At 47.4% G+C, this 27,567-nt stretch overlaps 2 protein-coding genes across 3 annotated transcripts; one reads left to right on the forward strand and one right to left on the reverse strand.

The window, feature by feature from the left end:
• Window positions 1–236: 236 nt before the first annotated feature.
• eif3k (eukaryotic translation initiation factor 3, subunit K) lies at window positions 237–4,083 on the reverse strand. Of its 2 annotated transcripts, none has more exons than XM_086215286.1 (8): window positions 3,901–4,083; window positions 3,001–3,099; window positions 2,520–2,640; window positions 2,023–2,097; window positions 1,424–1,490; window positions 1,172–1,249; window positions 960–1,085; window positions 237–383 (listed from the first exon to the last, which is right to left on the reverse strand). In XM_086215286.1, the coding sequence occupies exons 1-8, from the start codon at window positions 3,960–3,962 to the stop codon at window positions 352–354; spliced, it is 660 nt and encodes a 219-aa protein (XP_086071412.1). In that variant the 5' UTR covers window positions 3,963–4,083; the 3' UTR covers window positions 237–351. The 2 variants fall into 2 exon arrangements, with proteins under 2 accessions (XP_086071412.1, XP_086071411.1); XM_086215285.1 differs by having other exon boundaries at window positions 2,023–2,100.
• A 2,245-nt stretch (window positions 4,084–6,328) lies between these two features.
• Window positions 6,329–27,485, forward strand: map4k1 (mitogen-activated protein kinase kinase kinase kinase 1). Its single transcript, XM_086216760.1, has 32 exons — window positions 6,329–6,693; window positions 13,387–13,444; window positions 14,419–14,509; window positions 14,598–14,662; window positions 15,330–15,385; window positions 15,521–15,568; window positions 16,013–16,055; window positions 16,195–16,267; window positions 16,810–16,941; window positions 18,708–18,770; window positions 19,114–19,195; window positions 19,346–19,462; window positions 19,590–19,671; window positions 19,785–19,837; window positions 19,908–19,954; window positions 20,035–20,079; window positions 20,179–20,199; window positions 20,319–20,364; window positions 20,797–20,950; window positions 21,865–21,965; window positions 22,208–22,249; window positions 22,713–22,791; window positions 22,872–22,948; window positions 23,449–23,509; window positions 23,596–23,698; window positions 23,806–23,864; window positions 24,538–24,641; window positions 25,198–25,375; window positions 25,466–25,534; window positions 25,954–26,040; window positions 26,407–26,533; window positions 26,942–27,485. The coding sequence occupies exons 1-32, from the start codon at window positions 6,586–6,588 to the stop codon at window positions 27,036–27,038; spliced, it is 2,568 nt and encodes an 855-aa protein (XP_086072886.1). The 5' UTR covers window positions 6,329–6,585; the 3' UTR covers window positions 27,039–27,485.
• Window positions 27,486–27,567: the final 82 nt, after the last annotated feature.

Consider the following 27,567-nt stretch of genomic DNA (forward strand, 5'->3'; position numbering starts at 1 on the left):
TCCCTCTGCAGGATTCCCAAACCCTCTCTTTACTTGAGTGATTGTGTTGGAGTTTATTTTGTAGTTTTCCTCCACTGAACTCATCAGTAACTGGTTACTTTGAAGACAAAGATTTTGCGTAGGAAACACAGTAAAACATCTGATGAAAGTTGTGTACTTTTACTGCCAACGCAATCACAGCAGCAACGGCTTTCATGCGACTCGTGAAGTTTTCCAGAAGAATCAAACCCAAACTGTAAATGATAAATTACATTTATTGAGAAAAGGATGATTATGAAAACATATTTCCCGGTTGAAGTGTGTCTCGTCTGTGTGTGTGTGTGTGTGTGTGTGTGTGAGGGCGTGCTTCCATCACTGAGATGTAGCCATGATGCTGGATACACCTGTGAAAAAGAGAAGGAGGAGAAATTGGTAGAAAGAAGGAAACAACAGCATTTTTGGTTTTGGGCCTCCGGTGACGTTCAGAGGTTCTAAAAGAGGTTTCATTTGAAGAAGAACACAACGTTAGAGAACTTTACGAGAGAGCATCGTTGTGGTAGAACTATGAACGCACGTCCAGGCGTCGCTTCGCTTTGCTGTTTGTTTTAAATCCGTCAAGCAGATCAATGTTGTTTCGAAGGTGAAGTGGCGCGAGTGAGGAGCTCCTCCTCCTCCAGACCGTCTCAATCGCTCCTGCAGCTTTGATCCGACGTGATCATGATAGGTGAATTATGACATCGCCATTTACCTGCCAGCCGCCTGCCTGCCGACTTCCCTGGCGAGCCGACACGCACATGAAGCTAAAGCAGACGAGGGGCCGTGTCCTTCTCTGCGCGGCTCGGTGATTACGCTCATTCAAACATGGTGAACCAGACATCACCGTGATGTTGACAGAGGAGCGATCCTGCTGCCTCGCCGCTCACTGAGGCTCAACAGCAATCGGATTTCATGTCTTCAGCCGTCGGAGCGCCAGCACTCACTCTCAAAGTCGATCTTCTCCACGATGTTCTTGGGTTTGACGCTCTCCTCCTGGTTGAAGATGAAGATCTGACCGTCCTCGTTCTCCGTCCAGCCGTACTTGTTCATCCAAACCTTCACCTGCGTGTCTGCACCAACGGGAGGAGACGCACCGAGCTTCAGACAAGGAGGGTTTCACATGAGCAATCTAGCAAAGGCGGGTCAAAGGTCATACCCAGAGGGTCTCCCAGCATCTCAGCCAGTAGCCGGTGCTCGATGGTCTGGTAGGTGATGCCCACGACATGGCAGATGACTGGAGACAGACAGACTGAGGTCACGTCTTGGCTCTCTAGAAACAAAGACTCACTCACATACAGAATCACGAGTCTCTGTGGCAGTGAGGTGGTTTCCCGTTCTCCGTCCCAAACTGGAACCACCTGCCGGCGTCAAGACACACCACCGCCACTCTGAGGACTATCACACTCACACTTGCGAACGGAATCCTCGAAGCCGGTGATGCCGTCGATGAGTTCTCTGTTCTCCTCCAGACTCGTCTGTCGGGGACACGTGGAGGGATTCAACGCCGTCGCGTGAACAAAAGACACACCAGAACACAGATGTCAAACCAGTCTTGAGCTGATCAATAACAGGCAGCGATCATCTGCAGCACTGAGCCTGATCGCTCTGATCAGGTATCACAGGCGGCTCCCAATAACCCAGACAGCTGAGAAGGTCCAGGACACATTGATTGACCAACTCTGACTCTGGCACCACTGGACACTGAAGGCTGATGCGGCTCCTCTCACAGCTGAGTACAGCGATCATAACTGTTTGGGTTTACCATGATCAATAAGGACTAAAATGACTGCCAATCAACGCGGATCCTGTGAGCGTTGAATTTCTGTGAATGTTTTAGCCACACTAGAGGCTAATAATATCTATCCTGCTGGTAAATTTGTGATTATGAGTTAAATAAATACAGCTTGTGCCTCACGATTCAGTTACCTTGCAGATAAATGCAGCTTGCGCGCATGTCTGCGTGCGTGTGTGTGTGTGTGTGTGAGTGTGTGAGTGTGTGTTTCATACCCAGAAGCTCTGGAAGTGGCACGTCTCCAGCAGGTTCCCCAGGTACAGGATCTGTCTTATGGGGCGCTCCTCCTGCTGCGACACTGTAGTCAAGGAAACGCCCCCCCGACCCCGAGACAGAGCCCACTCCTACTAACAGGCCCGGACCAAGTTACAAACTCTCCGACTCAGTGACGCCGGCAACAATACGTTTAAACGTAGTACAAAATCAAAGAAAACACCAATCAGACAAAATCCCAGTTTTTAGAGCAAACTTTCTACAGCCGAAGCACAAACAGAAGCAGCAGCTGCAACCAGGAGTGAATATTGGTTTCTTTAGCAAATGTAATTCAAATTTTGACAAAAAAAAAAACAAAAAAACCAACAACTACACGTTACCATAGAAGAACCAGTACCTTCACGTCATAGGATGGCAGCCGTTCACGGCGTCAAGCTCCTACACGCTCAGGTCACTGCTCCAGAGCTAAGAAAGAGATTTAACCGCACCAAAAGGATACGTGTGTCTGGTCGATCATGCACTTGCAGAGCGTGAAGTCGGTGTGAGGCAGGTTGGTCAGAGCCTTCAGCAGGATCTGGGAGGTCACGTGAGTCTGGAAGTAGGCCGGGTTGAACTGGTACCTGCAGGGGGGGGGGGGGGGGGGGAGGGAGGGGGGGGGGGGGAGGGAGGGAGGGGGGCGTTTAAAGATCAGCGATGTCATCTTGCATAATGAGACACGTTTTTTCTGTCTGACGTGGCATCAAACATTTGGGTGACAAATCTTTTGATTCCCGCACCAGAAAGAGGAGCAAATCAGACACCACGCAACTTCAAACACCCAACGTGACACAAACACCAGTAAAAAAAACGAGCACAAAACGGTCTCTCCAACTTCGGCGCCAGCACAGTTCATCAGCAACCTTCCCTCAAGGTTTGTTTCTCAAAGCGATCCCAGATATTTCCCGAAGTCTCTGGATGACTCAACTCTTTTTCGAACTCACAGTTTGAGAACAGCCAGGTTGGCCTCCAGGTCGTAGGCGTTTTCTCTCGCTTGCGTCTCCACGTAGCGCTCCAGCGTTGCCAGGTTCTCTGGGTTGTATCTGGGAGGAGGGACAATAACATCAATTTAAAATTAAGTTTGGAGTTACATTTGTGTGTGGAAAAAAAAGTGAGTGCTTATCAATGTTCTTGCATCCACTTTTCTTTGAAAATAAATACGTGCTGGGTGTAAACATCACGACCTGGTAATTTCACCTGTCTATTTATTTTATTGTGAGAGAAGTCAAGTTGTTAGCGACTTCTCAACTTTCACACGCTGATTGGACTCCCAGACTCCTAAAAGTTATTGTAGCATAAAACTAACTGCTTAAGAACACTTGTGAGTTTCATAGCAGGACATAACGACACAGTAAAGCTTCACGTCCACTGAGAATCACAAGGCAGTGGGTGTTCTACTGCAGCAAGAACGAAGGATCTCAACCCAGAGAGCATCTCCGTGTTAGCATCAGCTGGCATCCATCTTTGACAGTTTAACATCTGTGTGAGATTGCAGGTCAGATCTAATCTGCTCATGAGGACATTCTCATAATAAGATAAGGTGGCTCAATCAAGTTGCATTAATGTGGTAGTTGGGGAAACAATGTTTGTTCCCACAATCAGCCCAAAGCAACACTGACGGATCTGACATGCCAGCGTCCCACTTCAGTTTCTCCTAATTTCATATTCACCGTAAAACTGAAAAAATACAGCGACTTCAGTCAGACAATTCACGCAGGAAGCCTCTGTGAATGGGTTTACCGCCCCCACCCAAACAAAACTAAGCCAACGCTAGCTTGAACCATTAGCATGTAGGCTAATGCTAGCGTCGCTAGCTCGCTCGCTAGGTTGTCACTCATTCGTACCGATCGATCCCTCGCAGGAGCTTCCCCACGTTCGCCCTCATCTGCTCGAAAGATGACGACATTTGGTCCAAAGTTTTTTTCAATAAACTTCAATGTGGAAAAGGAATTATATCCACACGTGGGCAGCGGAGTAGCAAAAGGTACCGGCGGATGGAGAGAAACGGAACGAAAAGAGGGACGAACCGGAAGTAGAACGGGGCTGAAAGTATGGAGGGACATCTTGACCACCTTCAAGTCCGTGTCTTTTCTACATAACACTTCGTTTAATATCGTATTTGTGGACAATATATTTTTCATATTTAACACGAAAATCCCGCGCCAAGATCTGTTCACAGTCCAGGCTGAACTTTGGAAATTGATAATACAGTGTTGCAGTTGGAGACTGCGTCCACTGGAGGGCAGTAAACCCACACCAATTGAAATTCGAAGGCCTAAAAGACTGTTTCATTCTGAAATTACTTTTTTTTTTTTAAATACAAGAAACAGGGTGATTGTTTTATTTCTTATGAAATAAGATGAACAACTTAATGAATTAAGATAGTGAAATACGCACCGGAGGTGCCTGCAAACATCCACTTTTTCCTTCCTATCTTCTACAAAAAAGTGTGTGTGTGCGTGCGTGCGTGTGTGTACTAACGCTATTTGAACTAATGCAGCATCATGCAGTTCACGGCTATGGCGTGAATTCATTTAATAATCAGTATTTTTATCGCTGGAACCCGCATTGTGTTTTTTTCTATTGATTAAAATGACAATTATTGCTTGTTTCAGTGCTGAATTTTGAAAGGGTACAAGCTAATATGTTAACACTAGTTTTACCAACTTTGTTCAGATTGCAGTGCCAGATTATATACACTAGAGGGCAGCACACAGTAACACGAGTACTGACATGATAAATAAAAGGTGTTTGCTGCCTCGGTCTATTACGCAATGCGCTGGCCTTTGAGAGTTTTTGATTGCAAGCTCAAAACGAAATAGATAGAATCTTAAATGTTGATTTCGCTGGTCTTTTGCTTTTGACCTTACAAAGATATTTCCCTCCATGCATGAGTTCAAGCAAAATCCTCCAATAAACACCATGATCAAGGGTATGGCAAGGGGTTTTTGCACTCTCCAGTGTCACACTTTTATTCTACACAGTTAAATACAAACATCCAACTGTGAAAAGAAGAGGACACGCGTGTATCTGACCAGGTATGACCTTCAAGGGTGTTGTAGGACTTCCTTCGTTTGAAGCCTCGGTGTCCTGTGGTTGGCCAGCTGGTTGAGGCAGTTATTTGTGGTTAATCAATGTCTCTTCTTTGTCTGACATGTGTGGGTGTTTGTGAGCATGTGACAGACCCGAGACTGGCGACCTCCAGACAGCAAGGTCACATAATAGGGCAGAGGAGGCTGAATGTCAGACGATGAAGATGAGGATTCGCTGGCTTGGTTGTTTTTAACCCCTTGGTGCAGCGGCTGGATTCCTCCTCAGTTCTCACCTACGATTACTTTTCTACGCCGTCGTCACTGTTTGGGCCGCAATTACTTTTCCACATGCAAGTTAGCAAAAGGGCTAACAGGAAGTAGCCATCTCTGACGCTCCGTCTTCAGAGCATGCTCAATCCTCCAGCAGTGAATATGCGAACTCCAGCACCTGTGAAATCCAGAGCTTTTTTCATATGTCTCGCTCAATTTCAGGAAATCTCTCGAGTTTACTCATGGCTCACAAAGCTGTCGGGGTCACATTCCATCTTAGAATATGTTTCTAACAGTGAATATCTTTTTATTTGGCCAAATATTCCTCTCTTTGTCCCCCCTTTTTTTAAAATTCAGTTGGTTTTGAGCGAAATCGAGTGAATTTGCAGGTGGGAAAAAAAAGTTGATTTACTGTCAGAAATGACAACGTTCTTTAGGTTGAGCCTGCAAAGTAAAGCATTGCACCTCCGAAAGCAAACAAGATGGAGCAGCAGGTGAAACCCAGTGGAGAATAAAAGAGGAGGAGGAGGAGGAGGAGGAGGAGGAGGAGGAAGAGTGACATCTCAGACCAAAAAAAAAATGATTTCCCAGTCCAACCCGGCGATAAATCATAACCTTTGGTTGTTCTAATTTTGACAACTGATTGACGTGCAGTGACTGTTTTGCTCCACGCCGTCTTCAGGCATGAGGAGAATCATTTTAACTCAATGAAACAAAGAGAAACCACAAGTCAAGTCAGTTGAACTCGTTTGCGAGCGTCCTTCATTTGTCTTCAGTAAAATACATCTGAACAGGAAGCTGACAGGGAGCGCCAAGCATCAGTGACTCTTCTTGCAGAGCAACACTCAAACACACTCACACACACACACACACACACACACACAACAGGAAGCAAAACTGGATTATGCAAATGACTGAGAAAAACTGTGTAAGAGAGAGAGAGAGAGAGAGAAGGAAAGGTATGAGAGCTATGGGAGGATCAATAGTGGGCTGAGAAACAGGAAGGTGTGTGTTCTATGTGAGTGTGTGAGAGTGTGTGAGAGCAGCTGAACAGCAAATGACAAGTCAGGCAGAAGGAGAGTCTCAGTTCATCGGTTTGTAGATGTAGATGCCGTGGAGTGTGTGTGAGTGCGTGTGTGAATGTGTGCATGTGTGTGTGTGTGCATGTGTGTGTGTGTGTGTGTGTGAGGAAGCCTGAGGAGGAATATTAGAGGTCTAGACATCGACATGGATTTCCATCACAGAGCAGCTCTGGAAATCTCCACCAGGAACCCCCAGGACGACTTTGAGATCCTGCTGAGAGTCGGAGGAGGAACCTACGGAGAAGTCTTCAAGGTCAGCTGCTGCTAACCGTGCCTGAGGGTCTGGTCTCTGAGGGTCTGGTCTCTGAGAGTCTGGTCTCTGAGAGTCTGGTCTCTGAGAGTCGGGTCGCTGAGGGTTTGGTCTCTGAGAGTCTGGTCTCTGAGAGTCTGGTCTCTGAGAGTCTGGTCTCTGAGAGTCGGGTCGCTGAGGGTTTGGTCTCTGAGAGTCTGGTCTCTGAGAGTTGAGTTTTGTGAGAGTTGGGTCTCTGAGAGTCGGGTCTCTGAGGGTTTGGTCTCTGAGGGTTTGGTCTCTGAGGGTTTGGTCTCCACGCAGGACAAAGAAAGCGACGTAAACTGGTGATAAACCTGAAAAAAAAACCATTTGAAGATTTTTTTTATAATAAAAAAAGAAAAGAACGTGGGCGATCTACGATAAAATGAAGCTGATGATGGAGCTGTTTGTGTCTGGTTAAGTCCTCCAAGCAAGTTGAGCATGTCAGACTTCTTCTTAGCTGTGTGTGTGTGTGTGTGTGTGTGTGTGTGTGTGTGTGTGTGTGTGTGTGTGTGTGAGAGTGAGAGAGAAAGAGAGAAAGAGAGAGAGAGAGAGTTTTTTTCTCCATGGCGATGTGTTATTCTGAGTTTTGATAGAATTTAGGTATTAAGGTGCGATTATTGGGAGGTGCAATAACAACGGCTGCTGCTGCTGCTGCTGGGGGAGGAAGTGGTTTTGCATGAAGTGAAAGTGTCCCGAATAACCGATCATGTTTTTAGAATTTTATGGCAACTCAAACAGAAGTCTATCTTACTGGTGGGACTGGTGGGACTGGTGGGACTGGTGAGGCTGACTTCTGTTTCTGTGTGCAGCATCCTCACAGTTCAGGCGTTGTTTATTATTCATTCAACAACAACAAAAAATCATCAGAAGGATTTTTAATCTCATTGTGGCTTCCCTGGTTGAATAAATGCTTAAATAGAAGGAAAAAAAAGCACAGCTTATTTTTTTTTGTTTCACATCTTTTTTTTTTAATGTATCTAATCTATTTAAATGAAGTTCCCAGTGGTTTGTTGGCAATTCTACCAAGTTTTTTCAGAAAAGTGTCAGGTTTTTAGTGCCATTGGATGACGGGAGCTGCCGGTTGTACCGGCAACCGTCAGGTCTACGTGCAGGATCTGGGACTCTGCGCTGAAGTGAGACCTGGGAGGAAACTCTCCCAGTAACTTCAGTGGAACTGCGATGCTCGTGCCGTCACCACAGTTGCACCGCTACATTCATTCACTGACTCCTCCAACTGGACCACATCTGATAAAAGAACCACAAACCACCCAGATTCTTCAGAGTTGTGTGGAAGGAGAGGACCAGGCGGACGCTCTAGTTGGTGCTTGAGATGCCCAAAATGTGTTGGGCTCGTAGGGATTAAAAGGTTAAAGGTCATTGTTACGGTAATGAAATGTCTCCCGGTGCAGGAAGCAACATTTACTTAGGAATTAGAAGCTGTTGTTCTGGGTGGCCACGAGACATTGAGCACATGGTGTACCATCGTATAGTCCAACTGTAACACACACACACACACACACACACACACACACTTCCTCTTAGCATGTTAGCAGAAGAAGTTTTGAAAAACAAACTAGACTGATTTAAATGTTGGTCTTCCCTTCACACACTCCGACATTCAGATAACAACACACACACACACACACACACACACACACACACACACGCTTAAATAAATTGTTTCAGGGTGTGTGTTGCTGCACTCAGTGTAACGAGGAAATGCAGCACATCATCAGTGATGAGAGGAGCTGGTATTTAATGTGTGTGAGGTTCTGATAGAGGGTTTATAACGTCAGATGCGTGTTTGGGGAGGTCGTGAAGGTCAAACTCCCAGCAGCTGAGACAGCCAGCGTTCCTCTTTTATCAGAAAGAGCGGTGGGCGCTGATAGAGAGACGCAGGATCTGCTTGCTTATCTTCCTCTCGGAGGTTTATTTGGTCTGCTATCCATCATAGTGACCATCAGAGAAGGAAAAACAAAAGCTGCTGAATCACACGTTGCAAAACAGCGAACACCGTCAGAGTTGAATCGGCGAACTGCACACTGACATTAGAGCGAGACACAAAAGCGAGGAGATAAATACAGAGAAGAAGAGAAACACTGACTGCATATCAGCTTGATGGTTACATTTGTTTGGTTTTTATTTGAGCTGTCAAACAGGAGTCACGGCCAACACGGTGGCATCCACCCAAGCAGCATTTCTGCCTCCTGAGCTGTCGCTCCTCGCCTCGCCTCAACTCTGTGGCGTCGCGCTTGAAATAGAAGCTGGTTTTACCTGTTAGACATTCAACAACACGCACTCACATCACCGCATTAACTCCTCCCCTGTCAATTCAGGATCAAAGAGTTAGTCTTTTTTTCCCGGATATGCGACTAAGAGTTCTGAAATACAGCTCAAGTCACATTCAAACGTGGAAGTGCCAGTATGTACCTGGAAGTGCTGCTGCTGTCGGTGGAAAGATGCACTTGTGACCTCTCAAAGGCCGACGATGTGCTTCTGAAGTAACAAGTGTACTTTTGAGGGAACGTTCATCACAAGCGGACCTCTACGGAGACGTTCCCGTCTCCCTTTTTTGAGAGTGTTTATACCAGAGAGCAGAACTTTAGCTACATTTGTGAGTGTGAATTCTAGAATCCCTGCTCATCACCGGCACAGCGTCGGTCTGACGGCTGAGGCAGGATGTCAGCAGCGAGCCCCTCGGTGACTGTAACACAAGCTTGACTGTGGTTGTGTGCTGGGTGTATGTGGAGGCTGTGTGACGCACGCTCCAGGTGAGTATTCTTCCGCGCCGCCGCGTTCAGTTGCACCTCAAACGTCGGTAGCTGAAACCAAACAAATAAGACCTGAACTGGGAGCTCATAAATGTTGAACAAGTGAAATAATGGCAAGGCCAACCAGAGGAGATGGTGTGGAAAAGGGATGCATGAAGGAGCTTTTAAGTTTGATGTATGGTTGTGCGTCAAATCGATACCTGACACCTGACGTGCACCTCCTTAGAAATGGTGATCAGTCCGCCTGGTAACACTACATTTCCTCCTACATCTTTCCATCCTCGACTCATCTCCTCCTTCTGGTCTTTACATCTATTTTACTTTCAGGCTCCGTTTCAGCATCCATTGTTGGATGTACCCTGACATCCTGACACAGTGACGTAGAGGAAGTCTCGTCGCACAATTATAGATGAAGTTTCACACTTCCATTGAGGCCCCGTGCATCTGACACATCGATGGCAGAAGTTAGAGTCGTGCTGAAGGGCGTATTCACAAGCGTTCATTGGCTTTGGTCCCAATCAGCTGATGAGAAACTGAGCGTGAATGTCAAGGATCCCCAAAAGGTTCTTTAAGATTCATCCTGGACCACCAACGTCTTTAGAAAATATAAAACAGACTTTATAAGTTGGGATTCGACTGATGTGAGAAAATCCTGGTGTTGAGTATGAAGTCTCAGGTGCTGCATACATTCGTCAAAGTGTCACGAGGAGATTCTTCATTCAGTACCACGCGTAGTTTCAGAAACTCCTCGCTGTAGTCACACACCGCTTCTTTTGTTGTTTCAGTTTTGTTCTCGAGTGTGAAAGAGGCCCGGAACCGTTACTCGGTGCGTTTTAAGATCTCACTTGTGACATTTATTTCTCTGCTTTGTCGGTTCCTTCCTGGGTCATGAAACGCCGGAGCCGCGCGTCCTCACCACTCAGACAAGCATCTTCTCCCGGAGCATCGTCTTCCACACAAACATGCCGCGCGCTGGTTTTTATGTTTATGAGGTCACTTCCTGTATCTGATTGAGTCTTCAGTCGTCCAAAAACTTCTTGTCAGTTGTACCTTTGTTTTACTCGCTGGATGCTGACTCAAAATTTTACCGAACTCTTCGCATCAGATGTGGCTTTTCTTTTTTTTGCTGCTGAGCTGCAGTCAACATGCTGCAACTGCTGTTTTAGGCCGTGGGCTGCACCTGTGTGTGTGTGTGTGTGTGTGTGTGTGTAGAGAGAGCGCAACCTCCAACCCAAAATGAAGAAGTGAAAAAAAAAAAACGAGAATCTGGCTGTAGGAGTGAATTATTATTTTGGGGGGAGTTTCTGTACACAGTACATGTGTGTACTTGTACATACATCAGGACCAGCAAGTAATGGCAGTATCTTTGTGAAAGGCAGAACCTCAAACGGCAGTGTGATGGTTTAAACTGTGTCCTGGAGTGCAGCTGTGGTTAAGTTTAGGGTAAAAATGGTGATCGAGAGGCAATGAGAATATGGCTGAGGGTCCTCACAACCATAGGAAGTTAGACACGTGTGTCTCAATGACATTTTTTTTTGGTTGATGTTGATTTAATTTAAATCCTGAAAAGAGGAAGAGAGATCATTTACAATGCAGAGAAGGACATCGAACAAACTGCAGCTACGCGTCAGCTCCCCACCGACGCTGCCCGTGACCGTGTGAGGGATCTGCTCTTCTTTTGGAGTGAAAAACAAAACAAAAATTCCTCGTCGAGGCAGTTTTCCCTGAAACGAGCCGAAAGGAGCCGAGTGAATCCTGTAAGAACGTCAACTTCAAAAGTTTCATAAGGCCTGCAGGTCAAGGTGGGAAAAAGCTGCTGGCGTGAGCAGAGAAAACAGAAAAATGGAGTCTGCACACGCACTGCTGCACCCAGTAGCAGGCGTCTGAAGGGTTAAATATGGGATCTCATGAGAAGAACTTGGGAACAGGTGTGCAAACTCTATTTTCTACCTACAGAACAAATTAGCATTAGCATGAAGGTAATGTGATGTCACATGCTGCTTTACCTCAACTGGAGCCTCAGTCTACATCGATTGCTTTTGCTTTATATTCCATTCATTCATTTGCAAGTTCTGGCGCTTTTTTGAGAGCTACGTCCCATCAGAAAGACTCGCCTCCTCCACAGGAAGCGTTGGCACATCGCTCTCATGCCTCGATGGAGTTTGGTGAACAACATGCTAGCGCGCTACATTACCCAGCGGTTCCGGGTAAACGGCCACGTTGGGTTTGATTTCATTTCAGACTTGGGATGAGAGTGTGATTGTCAGTGCTTCCACTGACCTCACCAGTGACCTCATCATCACATCACCACCTCTTCACTTGTCTGCCGTCACAAAGGTCGGCCAGAGGAAAGACCACCGCCCTGCCGCTGACGTGTGCACGACTGAGCGAGACTTGTTTACCGATCACTTTCCTGTCTGATGACACACACACACACACACACACACACTGTGACACACAACTGGCAGTCTGATATTGACTTTCATTTTCATTGTTACGGTTTGACCTTTCAACCACTGAGAGCTTGTGCCTGCGTGTCTGCGTGTCTGCGTGTCTGCATGTCTGCGTGTGTGATGTATTTTATATGTTGAGTACAACTCAATATTACTGGCAGAAACTGGAGCTGCTTTCACCACAAACATCCATCCCTCCATCTTCTCCTGTTGAGGGTGGTGGGGGTGGAGCCTATCCCAGCAGCCTTCCCCCTGGACGGGTCACCAGTCCATGGCAGGGCCAACACATAGAGACAGACAACCATTGTCTCTCCCAGCCACGCCTACGGTCAGTTTAGAGTCTGGATTAACCTGGTCCCTCTTGATGTCTTTGGACTGTGGAGGAAGCTGGAGTACCAGAGAGAACCCAGCAGGAACAGGGAGAACATGGAGACTCACACAGAAAGACCCCGTGCTCCAGCCGGGGCTCCACCCACAACCTTCTTGCTGGGGGGCCACAGGGAGGACCACCGCTCCACCGGGCCGCTTTCACCACAAATATAAAAATGAAAATACAATGACCTGTAGAACCGAGCATCATTCAGTGGAACTCTGAGTCTCCCTCTCAAAAAACGTGCTTGTTTCATCCTCATAGGCGTAAGAGACGTACGTGGAACAGTGTCGCCACCTCCGCTTCAGACAGTTGTTTATGACCGTAGCAACATCAACCCCTCGACTTTCCACTGCTCTAAGGCGGACTTTAAGAAGCGAGGGGGCCACTGCCAACCAAACACCCCCGAGAGCAACGCGTCGCCTTTCGTTAAAGTTCACGTTGTGTCGGCGGTTTGGGTTTTCTGACAAAGAAAAGCCCTGAATGGGAGAGGGGGCCACCTCCTTGTCAGCTCTTGAGGAAAATTCAACTTCAAGGCTCGTTTTTCGTGACCTTGTGCCTCTGGGTTGAGGATCTGGTGGAGTCGCAGTGGCCGCATGCTGCGATTCTTTCTTTTTAACGTCCACGCTGAGGCTTTCTGAGTTTCCATCGTCGCCTTTCATGTGTGCGCTCATGACTGTGAAGGGTATTTCCTCTGTCTGCTGTGGGAGGGCCGCTCACCCCGTCATGTCTGAAGCGCTCGCCTTTGACATCATCTTCTCCATTTTATATATATATAATATATATTTATTTATGTCTATATATATATATATTTTTTTGGATAACATTCAGGTTTAAAAAGCACTGAATGAGGGCTTAGATTGGCTTAGTAAAACAAGGCTCAGTTGATTTGAATGTGTCAGGGTGGATGTGTATCTGCTGTAGAAAGGGAACAGATATTAAAATGTGTATTGTGTTCTACGTTCTACGCCGTTATCACTCAGTTTGCATGTTCCACTTACGCAAATGAATGCACCGTTCTGCTAAAACACGTTGTGTTTGTTTTTGTGTGTGGTTGTGTGTGTGTGTGTGTCTTCAGGCTCGTAACAAGCAGAACAGGGAGCTGACAGCGATTAAACTCATCAAGATGGAGCCAGGTGAGATGGCGGTGGACGTCACAGGCGCATTCCCTCGACGTCAAACCATACGAGACGGACCTGGACAACGGAAACGTGTCATTTTAATGATGATGGTGGAATTTTAAGGAACCAATGCGCACCTGATTTACTGGTGTTTGAAATGAGCGCTGACTACATTTCTGCAATAAATCCGATGACGCCTTTGTTTATCACTGGAAAATAAAACTCCAAATCGCCACTGAACAGCGTTTGAAATCCATCTATCAGGCCAGGAGGGCCTCTGTAGGGCTGTAAAGGGGAATTATTTTTCAGAAAAGTCAAGTATTTGATGTGAATTATGTGTTAAGAACATTCACAGTCAACAAAAAAAATGTTTAAGTTACTATTTTTGTTGTATTTCTTTATGATTATTCTATAAGAGCCGTCATCACCGATTTGGAACCATCAGTTTCGGATCTTTGGCCCGAGAGAAAAGCTGAGGATTCCGATCTGGACGGCTGGGTTAGGGTTAGGGGAAGGGTTCAGGTTAGGGGAAGGGTTCAGGTTAGGGGAAGGGTTCAGGTTAGGGGCAGGGTTCAGGTTAGGGGCAGGGTTCAGGTTAGGGGCAGGGTTCAGGTTAGGGGAAGGGTTCAGGTTCGGGGAAGGGTTCAGGTTTGGGGCAGGGTTCAGGTTAGGGGAAGGGTTCAGGTTTGGGGAAGGGTTAGGGTGATATTCCCACTCTGTGTGAAGTCTTTGGTTAGAATGTTTCATTTTACAAATTCTGGAGAATATTTCTGTAATTTGGTTTAGCTTTAAATCTCCCGCGGGAGCAGAAAACATCCAGCGGGGTTGATCGGGAGCTGGGAACAGTCCTGCATGTCATTTTAAAACCCGTCCCAATAGGAGAGATGAAACACGTGAAGGTGCGAAATTAAACTTGATCATCCAGGGAAACCGGTGTCAGAAGTGAAAAACCATCCGTTAATCCAGGTTTGTTCCCCTCGTTCCCACAGATGATGATTTTTCCATCATCCAGCAGGAAATCGTCATCGTAAAAAGCTGCAAACACCCGAACATCGTGGCGTACTACGGCAGCTACATCCGGTAGGACGCCTCCTTCAATGTGTTTTCTCAGTCTCTCCGGTCAACGTGAGGCGCAGCAGTCGATGAAAGCGGAGGTGTTGTCTTCCAGGGCCAACACGCTGTGGATCTGCATGGAGTTCTGTGGAGGAGGCTCCCTGCAGGACCTCTACATGGGTGAGGCAGAACATCCACACCTCCACACGGCTCAAAACGATAAAACCAGACCGAGGCAGGTTCATGGAATGTGACAAAGAGCTGTCGGGGGGTAGGGTTCTAATTCGGTGATTACAAGATTCCAAATGTGTCGGGGGGGGGGGGGTGGCATTGTTGACTAAAAACTCTGAGGCAGTGATTTGTTTTACATCAGCAGAGGTAAAGAAAGTAGAACCCACATGGAACGGTGGAGGGAGGGTTTTGGTCACAAATGAGGACAGAAACACAGAAGAGCTGAGAGTGCTGCTGAAGACAGGATCTGGTTTCACCGGTTTCCAGAACCACATGTCGATTTGTGTCACAAGAGGTTTTTTTTCTTTCTTTCTAAAAAATTCGTCCGATCCAAAGAAAACATCGGCACTGCGATTCGATGAATCCTCCAGCAGCAAGGAAGCTGAGCTGCCTCTCAAACCGCTAACAAAAGTAAAAAAAAACAACAGGTTGTACGTGAGGGGTTCACAAATCACAAGTAGAAACACTCGGGTCTGTATATTACCATCATTACGGTTGGCAGGGTTGTGGTGGTGTGTTTTGTGTTGTGTTGTGCTGCTTCCTGTATTACCTGTGTTGTGTTACCTGTGTTGGTGTTGTGTTATTGTTGTCTGTAACCCCTGGCTCTGCCCCCCAGTGACGGGGCCTCTGTCGGAGCCTCAGATCGCTTTCATCTGCAGGGAGATGCTGCAGGTAAAACCTCCACCAGTTTGTCGTTGATCACCACAAACCTCCTCCTCCTCCTCCTCCTCTCTCTTTGTCCCACGTTCGTCTACGACGGCAAAACTGACTTATATTTGCTGTTTCTGTGTTGCTGGCGGCGACCAGGGCTTGGACTACCTGCACGCACAGAAGAAAATACACAGAGACATCAAGGTGATAATTGGCACTTTTATTCTCCCCTTATTCTTTTTTCTTTTAAAAACAAACAAACAAACAAAAGAAAACCCAAAAAGTGTGTCTTGGGTAGTAGAAGAACTTGAAGACGTTTAAAAAAAATTGCTGTTAGAAAAAGAAGTTTGAATCAGACGGGGAAAAAAAAAAAAAACACAATTCGATCAATCGACGCCTTAATGTCCAAAATTCTAACCTTTTTTTAAAAAAAAAAAAGAAGTGAAAAACTGTTAAATGATTGACGTCTTCACATGAAAGGGAGGTTGATGAATGGTGAAACTGTTGTCACCAGATACTTGACATAAGGAGGTTGTGACTTCTGGCCTCGCGGGTTGAAACCAGGTGTTTTTGTGGTTCCTGGGTTGATGTTTTGTTTTGTTTTTTTTCTTTTCTCACCTCCGTCTTTTTTTTTGTTTTTGCCTCCAGGGTGCCAACATCCTCCTCAACGACCAGGGCAAGGTGAAGCTGGGTAGGTGGCAGGACGGCTCGAATGAGTCGCCCACCCAGAGACTGACTTCAGCGAGGCATTGGATTTCAAAATAAAACAGGAAATAAGTGCAAAAACTTCTTGGGAAAACATCCATTAATATTTCATCTCTGTTGCGTAGCTGATTTTGGCATCTCGGCTCAGATCACTGCCACCCTCGCCCGGCGGATGTCCTTCATCGGGACGCCATATTGGTAAGGTCAACACGAGCGAGTACCCCTGCAGGGGAGTGTATTTGTTGGCATTCTTTTACTCCTTTTTATGCATTTTGTTGCATCATATGAAACATTTATCTTTAACAGCACTTATTAAGGGCCCAAAAGCTCAGTTTGTACATTTAAAATAAAGAAAAACAACCCTCTGAATGGCGGTGAACTGTCTTTTTAATTGATCCCGGTGACACGTTAAAGGCGAGGTGGCGTCGGTGAGGCGGATCATTTTGATGCGACTGATTTTGAACAGACATTTTATGTTTGTATTAAATGTTTCTGAAAGCCGTGGAGTTTTGCAGTGGTAACACAATACATTTCCTGTATTTTAAGCACTAAAAGCATTTAAAAGTATGGAGGCTAACCGTTAGCATTGACCCGGGTGGAGAACTGACAGTAGCACAATCGTCTCACCTCCTAAAAAAAGCTTCCTCTTCCTTTCGCCTCTCGCTCTTTATTTCTCTTCCCTTCTGGTTGAAGTGATAGTAGCATTGTGTCACTTGTTACTGTTCTCCTCCCTCCCTCAGGATGGCGCCAGAGGTGGCAGCCGTGGAGATTAAAGGCGGCTACAATGAACTCTGTGACATCTGGTCAGTGGGCATCACGGCTATCGAGCTGGCGGAGCTGCAGCCGCCGCTGTTTGATGTGCACCCGCTCCGGTAAATACACCAGTGTGTGTTTAATTACCTCTGCACATTTGCAGAAACCAGCCAATCGTTAGCATCTATTATTCAACCTGGGAGGCTGAGGAGTTTCCCCAGCAGGTTTGTTTTGTACTTCTGGGCAGTCCAGACATGTCAGTGTGCTTCTCCGTGCATCTTGTTGCCTAGTAACAGATAAAATGAGATTTCCAGCCGCCACTCTTACATTAGTACCGTGCCAACTATTGTGCACCGGCGGACGAATCAAAACCCAGCATTCCCAGTGGTGTTATGAGCACTGGAAGTGCTGGATTCTGATTGGCTTCGACCCTGTGGATGAGAAATGTCCCACTGAGAGCAGTTCCCTCAAACCTGCCTCTTCAGGAGGAAGTTGTTACCAGGATAGTGCTGATAGAGTTAGAATGTGTGTGTGTGTGTGTGTGTGTGTGTGGTTGTGTTTGTGTCTGTCTGTGTCTGTGTGTGTGTGTGTGTGTGTGTCTGTGTGGTTGTGTCTGTCTGTGTGGTTGTGTGTGTGTGTGTGTGTGTGTCTGTGCATCCATCAGTCAGACTTTATTCGTGTAGCACTTTCCATACTGTCGTACCATCGAGAAAACTAACCCACCGAACCACCAACATGGACGACATGATCGTAAAGATAAAGGAACCCTGACGGGAGGAAGTGCAGGCAGGAAACATCGGCGGTTGGATTAAAATAACAAGATAAACTAGAATAACTGTGAACGTCGTCACAGGTCATATATCTGGCAGGGTGACGGGTTCACGGTTCCACCAGGACCGTGTTTGGTTCGGTTGTGGACTTCGGTCGGCTTCATCATGAACTCTTTCGTTGTGTTTCTTGTTTTCCCTCCCAGTGTAAAGCAGTTTGCGTGTGTGTTTTACTTCACCGTTGTCAGTTCCTGTTTTATTTTGAAAGCATTCGGCTTCTGTGTCTTTGCGAGTTTAACATTTCCTGTCTCTGTCGGCGTCGCCGTTTGTGTCGCCTGAGTGTTGCCAGCTCGTGGGTCTTCATGGGCTCCGTCCCCGCCCTCGTGTTCCCCGTCTTCCCAGTCACTCTTTCACATCTCTACCCGTTCTCTTGTTCTCTCGCCTGTTGTTCTCCTCCATTCGGGGAGTTCCTTCATCGGTTTATTTATTGTCCAGTCAGCTTCCTCTCTTTGCTCCGCCAACAAAACAAAAAGCTGCACAGAAAACAAAGCGTCAGATTACGAAGGGAGGCCTTGGATTGGCTGTCAGATCTCCTAAACACTCACAGACTGGGGCTGGGCTCGTAGTTCCACGGTGTGGGGGCCGTGTCGCCACCGTGACCTCACGGATTTTTTTTTCTTTTCAACGCCCCGATATTCTCTGTCCTGAAGTGCAGAGACAAAAGCAGCTGTTCCACATGAAGTGGCGGTTTTGTCTCAGTGATTCGTCTGTCAACACGTCGACTATGGTTGCACGCCGTTGTTCTGCTTTTGTTCTGGCTTGTCTCGATGCTCGTCCAGCCTCCGCAAATACACAAAGGATCTGTCCCGAAATGTCCTCATGAGTGACACCACACACACGTGTCCCTTCATACAAACACACACGCATGAAGTTTACACGCTGATGTTCTGTTCAACAGCGTTTCCCCGCCCACACATCTGATACTCATGCAGGCAGCACCCAGTTACACGCTCACCTTCCTCGCCTTTAAGTGAAACACGCCGGCGTTACCCGACACCCCACTGACCCTGCCCGTGTGACCTTTCACGCTCTGACTGTGGGGATGTTTGTGCCTGCAGGGTTCTGTTCCTCATGTCCAAGAGTGGCTACCAGCCTCCAAAGCTGAAGGACAAGTCAAAGTGGTGAATAAAAACACGCGTCCCTCTTCAAAAACACAGACAGAATTGATTGATTAGAAATGAATTGTCAATATCAACTAGATAGAAGACAATCTGCTAAAAAAGTTCGATAACATGACACCTCGGAGTCACGAGAGTACATTTTAATTCAAATTGAAATGTTAACAGATGTTTCCTTTGTTGCTAAATTGTAAAACCGACACAGTTCATATGTCATATGAGAGATGAGCTCAACACCGTATTGTTTGTGTGTGTGTTTATGAAATAATTCATTATTAATGCTCATTTTTGAAGTTTTTTTTTGTTGTTGTTATAAACTACTGAAAAACCTATCGCCTGTCTGCAGGTCCTCCTTGTTCTATAACTTTGTGAAGGCCATGTTGGTGAGGAACCCGAAGAAAAGACCGAGCGCCTCCAAGATGCTCTCAGTCAGTAGCGCTCACATCGGGGCGGAACCGGGTTTATGAAGAGCAGCTTAGTTTTAAAGAAAGAGGCAGAAGCTGGTTCAGAGTGGGACACTGGAGAGATCTGGGTTTATATTCGCGCGTGTGTATGATCCTGATGTCTCCTCTCTGCAGAACTCCTTTCTGACCCAGCAAGGCCTGAACCAGGAGCTGACCCTGGACCTGCTGGAGAAGTCCCGTCACCCTGAGAAACTCAAACCCTGCCTGGTTACAGAGGACGAGGACATGGAGGTCTGGCCTGGACTCTCGTTGATGATAAACAGAGTTTGATGCCCGTTTTGTTTTTGAGTCTGGTTCTTGTCACCCCATCGTTTTGCTGGGAGTTTGATTTTTACTTCACATTTCTTGCTGATTTGAGGTGGCGCTGCCTGGGTCTTTGAGGAGGATTCAGTCCATCAACAAACACAACCGGGCAGAGAGGACGGGCTCTGACATCAGCTGTAAGTCCGCGTCTCGCCGTTACCGTTCATGTTGTAAAACGCGTAAACACTTAGATGCTGAGGAAAGATGAAAACTGGAAGTTGGGGGACTGACTAAACTCTCTGTGTGACAGTGGAGCAGATCTACACCCGGAGGTCTGTGACGAGAGACTCGCCAGACGCAACTGTAAGCTCGTTAATTGTCAGTAATCAGTAAATCCTGACGCCGGTTATTAATCTCCTGCTGTTTTCCGCAGTTGAAACCTTCGGTCAGATCACCTGGCGTCAGCAAGAGTGGAGTGAGGTGACAGAGTCGATCGCCCACACACGCACTCAGGTTTCCTACCTGCATCCAACCTGACTAACGCCATCTCTCCCCCTCAGGCACCAGGACACCGACTCAGACGACGACTACGATGACGTGGACGTGTAAGCGCGACATCACGCCACTAATGCTGTTCTTTTTATGTGTCAGAGTTTCATTTGGCTGCACTGACGCTCTTCCCCTCTGTCTTGTGTTCATCTCAGCCCCACAATGCAGTCCACATGGTAAAATAACACACACACAAACACACACACACACACACACACACACACACACACACACACACACACGTGTATTAGCGCCATTAACACACCAGACTGATGGCTCCTCCCTCTGCCAACAGTTTCATAATGCCGGCTGATGAAACTCCACCTCCGCTTCCACCAAAGGTGAGAATCAAATCCAGGGGTTCCCAAAAGTGGGAGTCAGCGCCCTCTGGGGGTCAAGTAAAAAAAACGCAATTGTTTCTGTGGGTAAAATAGCGACACAGCAACAGTAAAACTAGTAGATGTAACTCCAGGTGTGTGTGATGGGCGGTGAGAGCGTCCAGGGGTCGTCCAGGTCGCAGGTCCCTGGCACCTTTATTTTAGGGTCCTGAGCAGGAAAACGAGAGCAAAACATGAAACTTTGTCTCAAACGTGTTCGTCACGGTGACACGCTTGTGTGTTCTTACACCTCATGTTTACATGAAATAAACCACGTGTGAATGATTTGTGGTAGCATGCGTTCTTCTTGGCTGTATGAGATTCATACAAACTTAGAGAAAATGAACCGGAAAGTCAGAGGGCTGAAGAAACACACGTCTGTTTTGCTTTGTGCAGCCCAAAACGCGAACGAGCTCAGAGGAAAGCATGGCGGGGGAAGACGAACGGGCCCGGAAACCCTCTTTGCTCTACGCCCCCTTCCCTCTCATCAGGACCTCCAGTGGGACACACGTCAGACCTACACCCCGGCCACGACCCTCACGATACTCAGGTGAGCGCCCCACCCTCACCACACTCAGGTGAGCCCCCCCACTCTCACACTGCTCAGGTGAGCTCCCCACCCTCACACTGCTCAGGTGAGCTCCCCACCCTCACGATACTCAGGTGAGCTCCCCACCCTCACACTGCTCAGGTGAGCCCCCCCACCCTCACACTGCTCAGGTGAGCCGCCCCCACCCTCACCACGCTCAGGTGAGCCCCCCCACTCTCACACTGCTCAGGTGAGCTCCCCACCCTCACACTGCTCAGGTGAGCTCCCCACCCTCACGATACTCAGGTGAGCTCCCCACCCTCACACTGCTCAGGTGAGCCCCCCCACCCTCACACTGCTCAGGTGAGCCGCCACCACGCTCAGGTGAGCCCCCCCACTCTCACACTGCTCAGGTGAGCCGCCACCACGCTCAGGTGAGCCCCCCCACTCTCACACTGCTCAGGTGAGCTCCCCACCCTCACGGTACTCAGGTGAGCTCCCCACCCTCACCACGCTCAGGTGAGCCCCCCCCCCCCCACCCTCACACTGCTCAGGATGAGGAGGGCAGAGGCTTTCGAGAGGTTAATTGTTTGACACGGAGGAGACGAGGTTGGAAGTGGGAATGAAACTCAAAGGAGCAGGTGAATGACAAGCCGGGGTTTCTGAGCAGAAGCAGGGATCAGCTGGGGGTTGAGAGGGATGATGATGATGATGATGATGATGATGATGATGATGACAACGGTGACGGGGATTTCCCACACCACTGAGGAACAGAACCAGACAGACAGGGGAAGGGGAAAACAGGAAGTTATGACAGGACGGAACAAGAGAATATATCCACATCTTTGTCATATATTACAGCGTGTGTGTGTGTGTGTGTGTGTGTGTGTGTGTGTGTGTGTGTGTGTGTGTGTGTGTGTGTGTGCACGATCCAGACCCTGCATCCCTGCCCTATCACGTCAATGATGACCCAGCGAACCTCCTCCCCCCCGAGCTCCCTCCTAAAGGCATACGCAGACGTCAGCCCCAATCAAAGGTAGCACACAAGCATTTTCACCTTTTTTGTTTTAATTGTTATTTCACTGGACTTCAGCTGTTTAATGAACTTACAGCAGTGGCGTTCTGAGGAAGAGAGGAAGCTCAGCAACCGGGTGTAAACGGAATTTTTCTTTGAAAAAAAGCTCGTACAACCAGAAAGGTCTTGCGTGTAGCTGCGGATCATTGATGCCGTCCGTCTTCCTGCATCCTGACACTCGTGGGTTCTGTCTTTGTTCTCAGGACCGTGCTGGGAGTGTCAGCCACATCACCAAGAAGCCTCCTGTGAGTTTCTCTTTCCTCTCTCTTACGTAACTCGACTGCTGAGAGTGCCAGAGATACGGGGGTCAGGTTTTGATGTGTGTAGTCTCAAAAGAGGACTGTCAGTACTCCAGCAAGCTCCAGAGAGGTCTTGAGTTTAGATCTCGCACTCATGATCAGCCTGGGGTCCAGGGAGTCCGTTTTTAAAACATCCCAAACTTAAGATTAAATATTTCTTTTAAATTTCTGTTTCAATGACCTTTGGCTGCCCACCTGCTGTGCCTCCTTCACCCACCAGGGGCGCACGCCATGGAAAAAGTCTGCTTTTACTGTTGAAGCAGCAATCATTTGGGACTTAGTTGGTGTTTGTCTGATGTGCAAGATAAGTCCAGTCCTTCTGGTACTTCATGCTTGATGTGTAGTTGATATAAACTCCTGTCGAGGGGATTACGTGACTTATCTAATCCTGACCCCTCTCTTTGTCCAGATGTACTTTAAGAATATCTTCCATGGCTGTCCTCTTAAAATCAAGTGCTCCACAACCTGGGAAAACCCAGCTACCAAAGGTACCAGCTGCTCTCCTTCTACTGATCAGAGGTCTGATTCCTTCGTCTGACCGGTTCTGTGTCTCCCGTCTTCCCCTCAGACCAGCATCTGATCCTGGGGGCAGAGGAGGGAATCTACACCCTGAACCTCAACAGCTCTGAGGCCACCATGGAGCTGGTCGGACCTTCAATACAAATCTTTTTAAACATTTCCAAAAAAAAAAAAAAAAAAAGGTTGCAATCAATAGGTGGGATTTGAGAGGAGTCACAACAGAGAGGTCTCGTTTTGTATTTTAACTAATTAGCGACATCCTTGTTCATTTTTCAGATAAAAAAGAAAAAAACTGTGCAGCCCTCTGGTAAAAAATGAAATAAAAAAATCTGCTATATTTCTTAGTTTCTAGAATTTTGTGGAAATCTATCGGGACGTGCGTCTTCAGTTACGGCTCTCGTGGGAGAGGTCTGAGGCCTACGGTCTATGAATGTACTTCTACTCGCTAATATTATGGTACTGCTCCTGTTTGAGGCATCTGATCGACGTTGAAAAGTATCGGAGATGAGCCTGCCCGACGGAAAACAACCAAATGGCGTTTCAGGAGGAACGGCTCTGGGAGAGAGGAGCTGAGAACGTGAGGGAGATGAAGCAGGCAGTAACGGGTGATTGTCTTCCTCTTGCAGCTCTACCCTGGGAGGTGCTCCTGGGTCTACACCAGTAATAACGTCCTCATGTCCGTGTCCGGTACGTTCCCAAGGAGCCTTGAGGCTCCGTCCTCTGAGGACCTCCCCGTTACAGACAGAAACAATGAGAGTCTGATGTGTTCGCAGGTAAATCCTCCCAGCTTCACTCCCATTCTCTGAAGGAGTTGTACGAACAAGCGCGGAGAGACCAGAGAACCGTCGCCTTGCCCACTCACAGGCTGTTACCTAGGTAACGCTAATTAATCAACATCCCATCTCCCCAGATTTGTCTCTGAACAAGTTCAGCGCGCTGAGCCTATCAACTCACTTTCCAAACCAAACATATTTCGCCTACAGGAAATGTGCTGTCACCTGTAAAATACCTGATACCAAAGGCTGCAAGACCTGCTCAGTCGGTAAGATGAGGTCACCACTGCGCGCGCACACACACACACACACACACGCTGCAGAGTTGATGCAGCGACACTGGGGAGAAGAAGCTCACAGAGCTCTTGTGACCTCTCACGTCCTGAGAAACTCTTGTGGTTTTAATTCAGCAGCTGCATGTTTCACTGCATGTGGAGTTTTATTGGCTTTTGTGTTGGGAGCCTGTTGATAAAATGACATCATCCAGACAGAAAGTTTTGAAAAAAAAGGTTTTTGGTTTGATTGAAAATAGTTTCTTTTTCTGTTTTATCTGATTTGAAGGTGTAGAAACTCTGCAAAGCCTTGCCGTGTTTAATTTCTAGCAAAATAAAATCCCCAGTGAGTGTTTTTTTTTTGACAAGTAAGTTTTGTTTTTTTTACTTTGTAAAGTAGACGGAACTGTAAAATACAATGTTGATTTTGAAGTAAATAATTCATAATTCTTTATAAAGCTACCAGTTGAGCGGCTCCATTTTTGAACAGGAATTTTGCTGCTTGTTTTGTTTTTTTTAAATCCCCCCGTGGAGCCGCAGCTGGTTAGAAACTCCCAGGATGCCTCGAAACTTCCATCTTCTCTGAAGATACATTTGGATGCGGACAGTCGTCATGGCGTGAACCACGCCGGTGTTCAGCTGCTGTCTCTCTCTCTCCCCCCTCCTGTAGCCACTAACCTGCAGCAGGGCTGCATCTTCCTGTGCTGCGCTCTGGAGGCCAGCGTGCTGCTGCTGCAGTGGTACGAGCCCATGCACAAGTTCATGCTCATCAAGGTAACAGGAGCTCCAATGGGGGGGGTATTAACCAGTGCCATGTTGCTTACCTCATGCTGCAGCCAGGGGACCTTTGCTACCGTTACTGAGAAGTGACTTGAATCGATTCGTTATCGAAGCAGCCAAAGGATTTTCTGCCGATCAGCTGATCAGTTCATCGTGTCCTCGCTGAGGGGAACATGAGACACTGTCTTTTTTTAAGCAGCTCGTTATTCTGATCGGTGACATCGGCGCCGCTTCCTGCCGTTTTATCTTTTCTCTGAGATGAGAATTATCGTGGGAGGCAGGACGTTTTTCCAAAGTGCGTCCAGGTGTGTTCAACGCTTCCCGTCTCCTGGTTTTTATTCGGCTAACATTTCCAGCGGCCACTTAAATGACAGCTGGAAGGAAAGTGACTCATTTTTACTGACACAATTATGTTAATGAGAGCGCCCGAGACCTTTGGCCTCCGACCTTTGACAGGTATGGACGTACAGAAGCTTGCAGGTTGACTCAGGAGGACTCAAACATCTGTCAGCTGGTGGCGATAATCACGTTTGAATCTCTTGACTGGCAGCATTTTGACTTCCCCCTGCCCAACCCTCTGCGGGTGTTTGAGATGGTGGTGGACCCGCAGCAGGAGTACCCGCTGGTGTGTATCGGTGCGTCTCGGGGGTCCGGCCCCAACCTGCCCGTCGCTGTAGAATACATCAATCTCAACTCCAACACCTCCTGGTTTACCCAGTCTGGCTTAGGTAAGTGCCTGAGTAATGGAGGCCGCCATGATTCCAGGTCTCATCCTTCGTGTTGTGGTTGTTGACGCTGGTCATGTGATGCTCCTGCAGAGAAACCCTGTCCTGTTGTGGTTCAAGTAAACCAGCTGGACAGCAGCTCGTTGCTCGTCCTCATAGACGGTGAGTGAGGATGTTTTTTGTTTTTTTGATTTCATGTTCAAGGCAACGTTTGTTTCTGAATCATCAAGAGACTGGGATTAACCCTTTTTTTCCTTCTCTGACGCTTCATCAACACCACCAGCTTCAGGGTTTTGCTCCGCAGCGCCAAGTGTGGAAGTGAACGCCTCACGTGTGCAGCTTTGAGCTTTTATACATCTTTAAAAAGAGGTTAACGAGGATTTTGAACGTTAGATGTGTTGGCGCTGAGGACAAAATAAATCCTCCCTCTTAACCAGACGCGTAGGTAACACTGAGGAACAAAATGTTGCGTTCAGGTGCTGGACAGGAAATTGAGTGTCAGTTCTTGCCATAATTAAACTTGTGTTAACTTCTGTTTTATGCTCTCTCTACCTGTGTCCCCCCCCCCCCCCCCCCCACAGGGTCAGTTCATGTAGTGGGTCTGGAGGGGGCGCTGAAGAGTTACAAATCCCATGAGACCACCTTCACTTGTGATGTGGAGTCTCTAGGTGAGGCCCAAAAAAACTCGGGGTGTGGGATTAGCAGGAGGGAGGCTCATCTAGCATCACATGACAGTCTTTACAGCATAGGGAGTCAAGATGAGTTGCATTATGGGTAATGTGTTTTATATTGCAAATTAGGTCTTTTTAGTTTGTGAATAGCTTCCATTACACCTGGGGACCCCAAACCAGTGCCTGCTGTTATTCTGAGCCTGGAAATGCAGAGCAGTCTTTTTTCAGGTTTTTTTTTTTTTTTTGGCCTCTTATTTTTTAAATAAACATTCAAAAATTCATAGTTTTTACAGCGTCCACGTGTAGTGACCTGGGGACTCCGGTTCACTTGTAACTCAGTTTTTATTCTCTGTGTTTGTTCAGTGTATTTTGAAGACACTCTGTTAGCCGTGTGGCGTCACGGCTGGCAGAGGAGAAGACTTGGTTTCGCAGAAGTGTTGGAGGAAACCACGGATCCCAGGAAGATCTACAGACTGGTGCAGTCAGACAGGTACGAACGGCGAGTTTCACACCCAGACCGAGAAATCTTTAACAACCGGCACACAGGAGACAGTGAAGCTTTACATTTGTGTGCTGATACAGATTTAAAGTTTCAGGGAGTAAAAATACATCAAAAAAGCTTGTCTTGTTTTCAAAAGCTTGTAGAAGGTGTTTGAATGCAGCCTCGTTGGCTTACCAGGGTGTTAGCATCGCCATGGGTGCCCTTGAACCTTGCTAAAAATGAGCGCTGCTGCTAACAGGATGTATGAGATACACACTTGTTTTTATAAATCCCACTGACCTTCAGACGAGCGAATCAGACATCCAACAAAGCGAACTAAGTGCAGGTTTTAGGGCTCATTCCTTTATATCTCTAGACACAAGCTTCCCCTTGACCTCCCTGACCTTCTCTCTGCAGGATGGTTGTCTTGGAGACGCATCAGACCGACGACCAGACAGGCTTGTCCAACCTGTATATCCTGGAGATCGCGGAGAACTACGTCCTGCTGCCCTGACCCTCCTGGAGAACCACAGGGAAACTCCCTGCACCGTTTCCGTTTGAACGCTCATCCCCGGGACCTGCAGCACTCAGAGAGAAGATGACAAACACATTTGGTCCGTTACGGCGAGCAGGGAAGGACGGACGGAACGGACCAAAACGGATGTTTCGCATTCCCACTGCGCTACGTTGCGTGTTTTACCCCTCACACCCGGAGGGCGTCTGTTCGTGTTTATACTCATTTCAATTTGCTTTGTGAGATCCAAGCGGGTGGAGGAAATTCCAGTGACTCAGGAATGAGGGTCCTCCTCTCACCCGGGGTTACTTCCTTCTGCTGATGTCAGCAGCTGCAGCCTGCAGGGACTGAAATCTGTGACTTTTGAAGATGCCACATGCAGGCAGCAGACCCAGAGCACAGCAACGAGTCACTCTTCCCTCTGCTGTTACACTGTAATAAAGTGAATCAACACAAAAGGAGGTTCATTGCATTTGTCTGAAAGTGACGGTTAATCGCTCGCACGGCCAGGGGTCACATTTAGCAAAAA

Source organism: Aulostomus chinensis, chromosome 10 (genome assembly GCF_037954235.1).
Source record: "Aulostomus chinensis isolate RoL2024-O1b breed Wild chromosome 10, RoL_Achi_v1.0, whole genome shotgun sequence".
NCBI lineage: Eukaryota > Metazoa > Chordata > Actinopteri > Syngnathiformes > Aulostomidae > Aulostomus > Aulostomus chinensis.

Coding starts and splice junctions, on each gene's coding strand:
- eif3k (XM_086215285.1), bottom strand. CDS start 3,962: ATGTCGTCATCTTTCGAGCAGATGAGGGCGAACGTGGGGAAGCTCCTG. Junction 3,100..3,900: donor CTCCTGCGAGGGATCGATCG/GTACGAATGAGT, acceptor CCCTCCTCCCAG/ATACAACCCAGAGAACCTGG. Junction 1,491..2,022: donor GCCACTTCCAGAGCTTCTGG/GTATGAAACACA, acceptor TGTCCCCGACAG/ACGAGTCTGGAGGAGAACAG.
- map4k1 (XM_086216760.1), top strand. CDS start 6,586: ATGGATTTCCATCACAGAGCAGCTCTGGAAATCTCCACCAGGAACCCC. Junction 16,942..18,707: donor TTTGATGTGCACCCGCTCCG/GTAAATACACCA, acceptor TTGTGCCTGCAG/GGTTCTGTTCCTCATGTCCA. Junction 20,951..21,864: donor ACGACCCTCACGATACTCAG/GTGAGCGCCCCA, acceptor TGCACGATCCAG/ACCCTGCATCCCTGCCCTAT.